We start from the raw sequence: 11,557 nt of genomic DNA on the forward strand, positions 1-11,557 counted from the left end.
TTCAGAGATACCCGTAGTGAACCTTTATAGCCACCCAGTTACGTTGTGACGTTTGGCACACCCAAAGCACTCCTACGGTATCCGGGAGTTGCACAATCTCATGGTCTAAGGAAATGATACTTGACATTAGAAAAGCTTTAGCATACGAACTACACGATCTTGTGCTAGGCTTAGGATTGGGTCTTGTCCATCACATCATTCTCCTAATGATGTGATCCCGTTATCAACGACATCCGATGTCCATGGTCAGGAAACCGTAACCATCTATTGATCAACGAGCTAGTCAACTAGATGCTTACTAGGGACATGGTGTTGTCTATGTATCCACACATGTATCTGAGTTTCCTATCAATACAATTATAGCATGGATAATAAACGATTATCATGAACAATGAAATATAATATAATAATAACCAATTTATTATTGCCTCTAGGGCATATTTCCAACATAACATACACGCTATCCTAGACTCTACATAGTGGGTAGTAATATATGTGTAGTGTCATGCAAAGCTTCATTTATTAAGTTATAGACTCATTTTATGTTGGTATGTGTGATGTTACTCATAGACTGAGTAACTAGCTAAGTTACTCAATTTACATCTCTCCTCATTAACTCATTGTCACATAGGCAAATTTGTTGAGTTGAACCCAATATTACTCTTGAAATTACTCTCACTGTGACCAGTGACCAGTTCACTAGTTACTCCCACTATGGCTAGTTTTAGGGATAATACGATTGGAAAAATCGCTATTATTAATTATGTGTTGGCCTTAACTACTTGACTAATCAATTGCATTAATAGCTCGGTTTCCAAATTGATTTGGCATGAAAAAATGTCTATTTAAACATACCTAATCAATTGCATACACAATTAATTACGTGTAATTAATTGCATTAATGACTTAATTTTCAAATTGATTTGGTACTTGGTTTCCAAATTAATTTGCATTAGTGTCTACGTGTGAAACTTTAAAGTATAGATTCTTTTTGACATTATATATTGTCCCTTTGGCTCTTGTTGGAATGTATAGTGCAAGAATGGACGGAAGGTCTACCATCGCTTGTTTTCTCGTGATGCTTGTGTTGTTCAAAAGCACATCTGCAGGTGTGTTCCCTCATTTGTTGTTCTTAAGTAGAGTTCCTTCAAAAGAAGAGCCTTGAAAAATCCACATAAAATTTCAACATCGTATTACCAAGAGTTTTCTCAAATGTGATGTTGATGCACATGCAGCATTGAAAAATATTATGTTGGTATAATTTCCGTTATGTTTGTGGTACGCAGACTGTCAGTTGGTTCAGATTAAGCTCGTGTACTGCACCAAATCAGTATGCAAGGTTGAATGCTCGGCTCAGTGGCAGGATATGAAGGTCTACGAGCATTGGTGCAATCGGTTTTTCATTGGAACCTGCTACTGCAAGATTTGCTATGATTAATAGATCTTAATGGATATGCTAGGCACACTATCATGTTATCAATAAATAATGCATAACTTTGTGTCCCTGAATCACTGGTTCATGCATGGGAGTGTATGCTTTGGAGAGCGCCATGGGAGACATAATCTATATGGTCTCATGGACAAACTGCTTAAAGGCGAATATCATATAGTTATGAACAAATATAGCGAACGGAACTGATGAGTACGTTACTTTCCTTAGCAAACATTTGACTTTGGTCTTCAACAAGAAAACAAGAACTGCATATGTCACCCTTGTGTTGGGAACAGGAAATAGTCGTCCAGTGTGCCACCTGCAGATGTATGATAAACCAAGCCATGCCAACCGCCTAAGGTGCCATTGCCAGCGCTGGGAACATGGTTATGGAGACTGAAAACAAGACAGTCACGAAACAATCTGTTCATCGTTCCATATACACAACCATCAAGTTAATAACACATTTGATAATGAGGGAATAGCTAGGGGCCAGTTGACTTGGTTTGTTTTTTGGGTCAGTCGATTTGTTCCCAGCCGTTTATCTCCTTCAACCACCTAAAAAAATTGTTCATCGCCTTCCTCCCCACGATCTCGATATGAACCGCCCACAACCGATGGCCAAACCGCATGCCTCCACCATCCCTGGGCGGCGGCGCTCCCGCAACCGCCTCATCCCCCCGCCCTCCCACCACCGCCATGCTTGCCGCCGCCCACGATCATCCCTCTAACCGGCAAACCACCTAAATTTTCCAGCGAACCTGCACCCCCCAAGCAACCTTAAGATAGACAAGGAGGCTTTTGCTTCTCCCTAGACCCTAGACGTGGAGGCTGCTTCTTCCCCTTGCACCCGAAGATTGACAAGATTAAACCTGCTGGCAGCAGTCTCGGTGCACTACGGTTGCTGCTTCCTTCTCCACCTAATCGATTGACCAAAATTCTAAGTTCAGGCGACTGGCGCCCAGCAAAACTGTTTGATAATAGTATTTTCTTCCTTCTTATTGCATCTGGAACTATAACAATCGGCAGATTTGAAGTATGGACAAACATATAATCTGCTAACTACTTCTTTCTCACTAAATTTGAGACTTTGAGTTCAGTTCGGTGAGCAAAGCTTTCAGATTCAGACAACTGTTGCAGCTACACTTACACCACATCAGCTCACACACAAAACTTTCATGGTTATGGATCCCCTGTTGCCCTAAAAGATTAAAACCACAATAACGCGCGTGATCCGGGCCAGGCTGTGGCCTACAGTTTTTGTAGTGTGAGGTACCAAGTTCATAACTCCGACTGCTCCAGCGCCGTTTTATCAGCTCTCAGACGCAGCACGCCATCGATGAACTTCAGCCGCCATAGACCTGGAGCATGGGTGATCTAGTCAGAGCAGTGCAGATTCTGAGGTCAAAGGCAAACTCGTGAGCAAGTGATAGGAATGCCTCATGCAAGAAATTTGTCAGAAGCCATCAAGATGTAAGCAGAAGAGCGGGCTTGGTAGTTGTCAACTTTCCCTAAAAGCGCCATAAAGGCGTGTTCATCTGTTCCTCGTCAGAGGGCGGGGAGCTCCCGCGTTGCATTAAGAAGAGAGTTGGTCCAGTTAATAAGGGAAACTGGACCCAAAAACCATACATGGCACGGTTAATTAAGGGAAACCGGCGAAGACCACACACACCGGACTAGCACTCGAGGGACGTCGTCCGAGCCAGATTCAAGGGTGCCTAGGCCCAAGACCATCGACAACACAACGTACCCAACCAAGTCAACCTCTGCAACCTCAAGAACACACCTGCATCTAGATGTGTGCTTGCACCTAACCTTCTGAAAAATTAGATCAAACATTGACCTCCACCAAGGCACGAATTGCCTGGACAGCCGCCGGCGTAAACGATTTCTTATACATCTGTAGATAAGGCTTCATCTTCTCTTGCACATCCTCCTCTGTGTTCATCTGTTCCAAGTAGGATGAAAACAAGAAGACATAAGGATTAACGAAAAAGTTCAACAAAGAACTAAACAGTATCACTAGGTGTGTATTGGTTATTACCGTAGACTTTCGGTATTGAGAAAATATAACCATGCAGAAGAGTGGACAAAATGTCCATTTGGTAGGTAAAAGAGTGGCGAAAAAATCAGAAGCATAAATATCATCTTTAACATAAATAATCATTCTTATTTCTATTGACTCTGGCTGGCTGTGTAATGTACATTGGCATGAGGCAGGCCAAACAATTTACTACAAGGTTACAACGGCTCACTACATACATAGGCCTAATTTCTACTCCACCGGCCAAAGACGAGCAGGTCTGTTTACATTTGCCATCAACCAAGAAGCTGCCTGAGGCCATTGATGACCTGCTCCCTCTTTGAAGGATTCATTTTGCCAAGGAGGAGCGAGAGACCGTTGGGCAAAGCCTTCACATCTGAGCTTTCAGCAAGTTGCGACAACAGCCTGGATACTCGTTCAGCTTTCATCTCCTCGAGATGCTTGTCATAGTTGCTACAATCGTCTTTCCAGGCAAAGAAAGCCTCGTCATCGTCCCACTTCTCGCCATCTCCCTGTCCTTGAGAAGCCATATACCATTCCTTGATACACTCCAGCGCCGATCCATAAGTAGGCATCATCTGCTCACCAGCGGCTTCTCTAACTTGTTTGGCAAGTGAATCCTCAGCAACCCTCCTTCGCAACCTCCTGTAGAAGAAGGCCCGGGACTCCTCCCAGTCCACCACCTTTCTGATCACACCTTTGGCGACCATTCTGGAAGTGGTGTCGTGCAGTTCAGCAAACCGGGTAGCAACCTGGGTGTATATGGGCATCAGCTGCTTCATCCGAGCGGTCATCATACTCCTGATCCTGATGGCCTCCGTTTCCGATGTGCCTATCTTGATTTCTTTGAGGAGGCTAGCATTGAGTCTGACCAACTGAGGGTCAAGCCTTAACATGCTCTCTTCGACTTCATTTGGCTTAAATTTGATCTCAATTAGCGCCTTTGGCTCAAGGACATTACCTTTTGCACTCCTCTCGGCATACATCTCAATGTGCTGAGGATTGACCTTGCTGTCCACCACGACCCATGCGCCTCCACGCAGCTCTCCAGCCTTTGGTATATACACAAAGGCAGGCTGCTTATATGTCCTCAGATTCTCGACAATCATGGAACCGGCCTGAAGGATTCCTTCAAACAGATCCCTTTGGCCACCAGAAAAGCCTCTCCAGTTAGCAAGTATGAACAATGGGAGCTCTTCATGGTTGAAATCCAGCAGTGCCTGGGCTGTTTTCGCGGCCGAATCTGGGAACCACACCTGTCCTGCTTGAGGGACTACACGCTCTGCAGAATCAAGCTGACCAGGATCAGCGGGGGTCACTTGCATCATTGTCTCGGTTTCCACAGCTATGACACCGACTGGAACCCCACCCAGCTTTGCCCTTCCGGTGATAACAGTTTTCGCCCATCCCCCTAATGTTTCCACAAAGCTTTCTCTGTCAAACATACCACCCAACCACTTGCCTCCTTGAGTGTCCTGAATGCCACAGATGGCCGCACGGGCATCACATGAATTCTCTGGTAAGTATGTTACAGGTCTCTCCGGTGGATCAAGAGGTGTCAGAATAGGAAGAGGACCGCCGACATACGCAGGTACGTAGCTGAGCCATTTCAAGATAGCAGAAACACCTTCAAGATCATCTGACACTGTGAGATGGGCAACTCCATTTGCAGCCATGATTTTGGGGCCACCCAGTTGCAATTGGGAGGTATAAACCTCCCGCCCCAGAAGCTTGTTTAGCAGAGCAAACCCAGTTAAAATAATTGGTTGATCAAGACGCTGTATACACCGCAGTCCTATCCGAGCAAGATAAGCCCCAATGCCAACAGCTTTCCCAGTCACAAATGTCAGAGTAAACGTCTCTCTGTATGCATTAGAGTAGGCACTGGCAATGGCACCACTTCCATGTAGATTCTCACAACCGAGTCCATCCTCTTTCCCAACAATGGTATCAACAACCCATCTGGTTTCTCCACTTTCCAGCTTTAGCTCATGGGCTATAACCGAAGATCTTAGGCGTGAATAATCTTGTTCCATGAGGTAAATATACTGAAAACCACGTTCAGGACTCTCATCATCAGACCATCCCACATGGAAGCATGCCTTTATTTCCTCTGCTACACCGAGCCTAGCACCAGAAGTTGCTGCCAAGTAGATTAGAGGAATTTTCCTCTCACAAGCAAGATTGGTAACAGCATCGAAGAATGCATCTTCTCTAGGACCAAAAGAACCAGCTTTAAATGTCACGTCATTTGCAACAACTATAATCTCCCGGCCGTCTGGAAATTCTGGTGTGGACAGCTTCATGTTCCAAGCAACAGTTCCAATATCATTCATACCTGGAGGACGCTCAACTGGAACCAAAGGAGTACCCCATGATCCAGTTGAATCAGCAAACATGAGCTCTGTCACTTGAGCATACCGCTGATTGTGCCCGTTAGCTTCTGCAACATGTGAAATACCAGATTTCCAGGACTCCTTCAATGCTTTTTCAAATACCAATGGGAAATCATAGCAGTATGTAGTTTCATTTTTCCTAGCAGTGTTACGTTTCTGGTCAAGGGCATCCAAAGGTTTGTATGGCTCATGCAATGGAATGCCATGCAAAGGACCAGCTGCGGGTGTGGCGGAGCGGTAGAAAAGCTCATGTGTATTGGAGTCCTCCACTTCTCGGTAAATATCAACAGTGCAGGAATGCCCAGTGACAATGGTAACAACAACTCTCCAAGCACCACTAGCTTGCCCATCACAATCTAACCATAGCTTCACTTCCCACTGGCACACGGAAAGTCGATGCATCCTAACACCGACATGTTCATGTATACTCATAGCCATATGCTTCAAAAGTGTGCATGCTGTCTCCTCATCTTGGCCAACTTCATCCATCCTCGTTGAAACTGGAATTAGATCAAACAACCGCTGCTCTCTCAGTATGCACATATACATATGGGAGTGTGCTGACCTCACAGCCTCATTGTGAGCATGTAACTCTATTTCCTCTAGCGCTGCCATCAATGATCTGAGTATGCTGTTAGATATGAATGACGATGAGGCTTGAGCACGGCATACCTCATTGTCAATATGTCCAAACGAAAAACCATTGGTCATACTTGGCTGTCTGACTATGGTACGAAGAAACATCCTTTGGTCATTTGATCTCGGATCTTTATTGTTCTTTACCAGTGTGTAGATGTGCCACTGGCGATCACGAGATGGGGTGTATTTTGCGTCACTGTAACCTTCTAGATGCACTTTGTCCAATTCAAGAAATGTGGACAAAGGAGGTTCCACATGACGGAGCATCGGGTCCTCCTCATAATATAGCTTGTCAAATGACCATTGGAAGGAGTGGCGCATTGGCGGACGCCCTTCATCTCTTTGGATAATGCAGCTGACAACCCTAACACCAGCACCATTGAGATGTGATGTTATAGTCGTATCCTTCAGAATCTTGGAAAGTTTGTTAATCCTTTCTTGAGCTTGATCCTCATCACCACTGTCTTGAAGAGTGCCCATCTGATTGCTGATACCAACCAAAGCAATGTGCAGAATATTGCCACGGTTAGAATTTATAGGATTACCATTTGAGACACTTCCAGCACCTGCTCTGTAATGTGAAGTCTCCTTTAATGCAGCTTCAATCGCAGTTGACAGACACTGAAGAGACTTGATTACAACCATTACACCCCATCGCCTGCCCCTGGGATCCTGTACTTGTTGCTTTAGAAGTGCTGCAGACTGCCCAATATGCTCTTCAGAGAATTCCCATAATGCAATTAGGCCAGACCTGTGCCATTGTATCCGGACACTACCCCTTACAAGGTAATGCTGATACAATCTTCGTATGTATGTCTCGACTACTCTCCGCTGAAGAGTAGGATCACTGTGATCAAACAAAGCCACAAGGGCGTCTTCAACTGCATGTGGGGCACACACTAAATCTTCCATCCTTTCATTGATGGCCATCTTCCTCCTAGGTGTAGAAACCTGCTCTCCTTCCTCAGTAAACATCTCCAGCTCTGAAAGGCTTCTTGCTATGCTTGTGCGGAGTTCACTCAATTTAGTTTGCTCAAGAAGTTGGCTTGCTTTAAGTGCCAGCCCAGAGTATGCTGTATGGTTCAGAGCAGAAAAGCGAATCAACTGGTCCCTGTAAGCAGATGGATTTGCGTAGACCAATCCGTCCATAAGCTGTAGTATCAACTCATTTTTATTTTTCACACCCTGATGGGAGAACACAATATAGACAACCTTCTCAAGGTCTTTTGCATGTTGAAGTCGTAGACGTTCTATCACATCAGACTGAATGTCATCACTGAACAGTTCTTCAACAGATAAATACTCCTCAAAGAGAGACTTGACAACAACGCAAGCATGGCTTTCTCTTCCACCCTCATATGACTTGACCAGGCTCATAAGTGGCTCTATAAGCCTCTCACTGGTAATCCTATCTTTCTCAGAACAGTGTGCAAGATTTGCCTCAATGACTTCCCTTAACAACTTGGCAGGGAAATCCTGGCCCTTCCGGAAGTCAGCATTCAACTCATACTCCTTGTACACACCATCCAACTCATTCCTAAGATCTTTTGGGAGTCGTGTTGCCAAAACGGACATGAGTTCTTGCCACCGAAGAAAAGGGAGCTCAGGGCTGTCTAGGCAGTTTAGCAAATATTGTACAACATGACTGATATTATGTTCATATCCTGCAAGGATCATGTGCGCAGAATTCACACTTGCAGCAAACTTTTGGTGAACTTTGCCAGAAATAGCAGCAGAAGGTCCAAGCTTTGGGAAGGTGCCATGAAATGGTTCAGCTTTCCTCACAGAAGATGGGTCATCAAGATCCAACCTTGCTATCAGGTCACTCGCCTGCATGGCCTGACCCTCAGGCATGACAAAGTGAATGACACCAGAGGCCGGTAGTAACAGTGGCATGCACATCTTCATGACCTCCACCTCAGCATATGGTGTATCAGAAACCACATGAGAACCATCGGCGACCAAAAACCGAAGAAGTTTGCACGGTGTATCAGCCAACAGCTTGGAAGGATCATGCTCTTTCTGTAATAAGCAGGTTCTACCATTGATTAGAAGGCGTGTACCAGCACCCTCTGTCTCTGCGTAAATTACATGACTGTTTCCATCCAACTGCATTAAGAGCCCACCATCACGCAACGAGTGCATCTCTGCTTCAATCTCTGATTCATTGATTCTTAATTTGTAGCTACCAGGTCCACCTCTTACTGTCTTAACTGTATATTTGATCCCCTCTATATTTAGTGTTACAGTCAAATTGACAAGAGAGATGTGCCTTGGTGGTATTTGACCTTTACTGAGATAACCGACATAATCGGTTACAACACTTGAGCTCCTGCTTGATGCTTCATATAGAGCTCCAGCAACAACTGAAAGGTACCATGGTGGCCTCTCTGCTCTGACACGCATAGCTATTCTGCTGTCTAGCCAACCAGTGTGGATCTTATTTTCTCGGTATTCCGCGGCATTCAAGAGATCGACCGTGTAATCAACATTGGTGCGTATCTCTCCACGAATCTGGATCTCTTTTAACCCAAGTACCATATTGGCTATTGCCAACGACCTGGATTCCCCAAAAGCAAAAACATGACCAAACTGAGAATCAGAAAACTCATGAATTGCTCCGCCAGACTTAACTGAGAAATAGGCCCAAGCATTGGGTTTACTTTTAAAGTTTAGCTCCTCCACTCTTCCACCAGTAGGCTTAAACCCGTCATCTGGATCCTCGCTAGTAACTCGAACTGCTACACAGTGACCCGTTGGCCTTACAGACTGTGCTTTGTCCAAGTCAAATTTAGCCGCAACAGCTGATATTTCCTTCCAGCTGTGATAGCCACCTCCATGTTCCAGTCCATAAAAGCGTCTGATCTCTGGAATGTTGTAGAGGGGTATGCCCATTCCTACCGCAACTTGAGATGCAGGTAGGTTCACTCCAGCAATCCATTCGGTCACAGGGTGTTCTACCTGCAATCTTGGATTAAGCTCCAGGAAATAGTATTCACCCGTTTCCATGCTGTACAGATATTCCACCGTGGCAGCACCCTGATATTGCACACATTTAGCGAGCCGCCTTGCTGCCTGCTCAAGCTCTCTAACCTTCTCTGGAGGAGCAACAGTGATTGGTCCCTCTTCGATAATCTTTTGGTGCCTTCTCTGAACACTACAGTCCCGACTGTGCAGCGCTGCTACGTTGCCGTGCTTGTCACAGAGCAACTGGACCTCTAGATGCCGGCTCTGAGAGGCCACCTTCATAACAAATATAGGCGATCCAGGGACTTCTCCTTGCACCTGCTTAAACAAGGCTCTCACCTCATCGTCATTGTGCACCTTCCTTATTCCTTTACCACCACCGCCCCACGATGCCTTGATCATTGCAGGATACCCCACCACTTGACAACTTGCGACTGCTTCCTCTGTGGTTGACACACAAGCCTTCTTATAGATCTCCTCAGGTATAGAGTGGCAGGTTTCTTGCGGAACTTTCACCTAGAGCACGATATTTCGTGTTAGTTTTAAGCAACATATATGTATATACAGTGATGGAGAAAACAAAACAATATATATCAAAGAAATAGGAGAAGGCACGCATACATACATGTGACCCACTCCATGGAAGAGTTGGAACTCCTGCTGCTTGTGCAATAAGAGAGGAACCGATCTTATCACCTAGTGCCGCCATGGCGGCCGACGGTGGCCCAAGAAAAATGATCCCCTTTTCCTTGAGCGCATCTGGAAGCTCTGGGTCCTCAGAGGCATGACCCCAGCCTGGCCAAACTGCAGAAACCCGGGTCCTCTCTGCTATCTGTATCATGACATGACAGGTGAATCACAAGCAAACATTAGTAACTACTAGTCAAGTACCAAGCACAATGAACATGGATGATATAAGAGCAGGAGAATGACTGATGGATGAACCGCACTAACCTCGACAATGAGCTGCACATTTGCATAGTTGTTGTTATTGGTTCCACCAGGGACCTCCAAGAACTGGTCAGCGATCCTTACATGCTCCGCATTGGCCCGGAGGTCCTCTGGGGTCGCCATGGCCACCAGAAGGATGGCCTTCTCGGTGCCAAAGGTCTCGGAGGCCCAGGCGCGGATGCTGCGCATGAACTTGACGGCCGCCATCCCATTGTTGGCGACCAGCACGCTGCGGATCGGCGTGTCGCCCCCAAGCGCCCTGCAGAATTCGCTGATCTGGTCGGACCCCGCCATTGCCGCCCCCTCAAAAAACTAACTTTCAGCGCCGCCCAGCAGTCACCGCCACCAATGCGGGCGGCGACGGCGCAAGCTTTCAGACGAACACAGCAGACGCTGATCCCGCGGCCGCGCCCGAGATATAATCTACTCCGACGAAATCGAAACCGGTTTGGTAATCTGGTGCTGGCTGCTGCTTATATATGTCGCCGGGGATTGGAAGGGCGGCGGGCGGAGTCGAACGCGATTGGAAGGAGGGAGGGAAGCCCACGCGGAGACGGACGGAGAATAGCGACTAGTTGGTCACGGAGAGGGAGTCCTCCTCCGAAGAGAGGAGAGGTGGACGACGGGACCGACTCGACCGCGGGGGTGGTGCGGGGAGGGCCTGGTGGGTGCGCACCGTAGGCGTTCGACGGAATGCCTGCCGGCCGCGCGCACTGGAAGGGGAGGGGGAGGAAGATCGAAGACGGCGGCGGCGGCGGCGGGGCGGGCCTTGAATGCCTGGCTGCGGCTGCGCTGCCGTCCGCCGCGGAGCAGAGCGAAGACGGGAGGGGAGGCGCGACGGCATGCATCCATGGAGTGGGGAGGGAGAGGAGCCGCGGGTGGCGGCTTGGACACGACGAGACGACGACGACTCGCCCCACACCCCATGACCCACTAGTCAGTCAGTCACTTAGTCTCCCCTCCCAATCCCGGCCCTCGGTCCTCCCCTTTGCATATCTAGCCGATCCCTTAAAACCCGTCAGAGAATAAAAATTTGGTTCCGTGGGCTAAACTATGCCTAGCCGATTCTATATCATCGTTCGCTCTATTTACTACTCCCTCCGTTCCTAAATAATTATCTTTCTAGAG

General features: G+C 46.9%; 1 protein-coding gene and 1 long non-coding RNA gene across 2 annotated transcripts; one reads left to right on the top strand and one right to left on the bottom strand.

Moving 5' to 3' along the window:
• The first annotated feature begins 1,022 nt into the window (after positions 1-1,022).
• LOC119289488 lies at positions 1,023-1,509 on the top strand. Its single transcript, XR_005141522.1, has 2 exons — positions 1,023-1,109; positions 1,287-1,509. It is a non-coding gene; the product is annotated as an uncharacterized LOC119289488 (long non-coding RNA).
• A 2,067-nt stretch (positions 1,510-3,576) lies between these two features.
• Positions 3,577-11,343, bottom strand: LOC119287585 (acetyl-CoA carboxylase 1-like). The gene is made up of 3 exons (XM_037567154.1): positions 10,433-11,343; positions 10,104-10,310; positions 3,577-9,994 (listed from the first exon to the last, which is right to left on the bottom strand). Exons 1-3 carry the CDS (start codon positions 10,721-10,723, stop codon positions 3,752-3,754), a joined length of 6,741 nt encoding a protein of 2,246 aa, XP_037423051.1. The 5' UTR covers positions 10,724-11,343; the 3' UTR covers positions 3,577-3,751.
• Between the last annotated feature and the right edge of the window lie 214 nt (positions 11,344-11,557).

This window comes from Triticum dicoccoides, chromosome 4A, assembly GCF_002162155.2.
Source record: "Triticum dicoccoides isolate Atlit2015 ecotype Zavitan chromosome 4A, WEW_v2.0, whole genome shotgun sequence".
Taxonomy (NCBI): Eukaryota; Viridiplantae; Streptophyta; class Magnoliopsida; order Poales; family Poaceae; genus Triticum; species Triticum dicoccoides.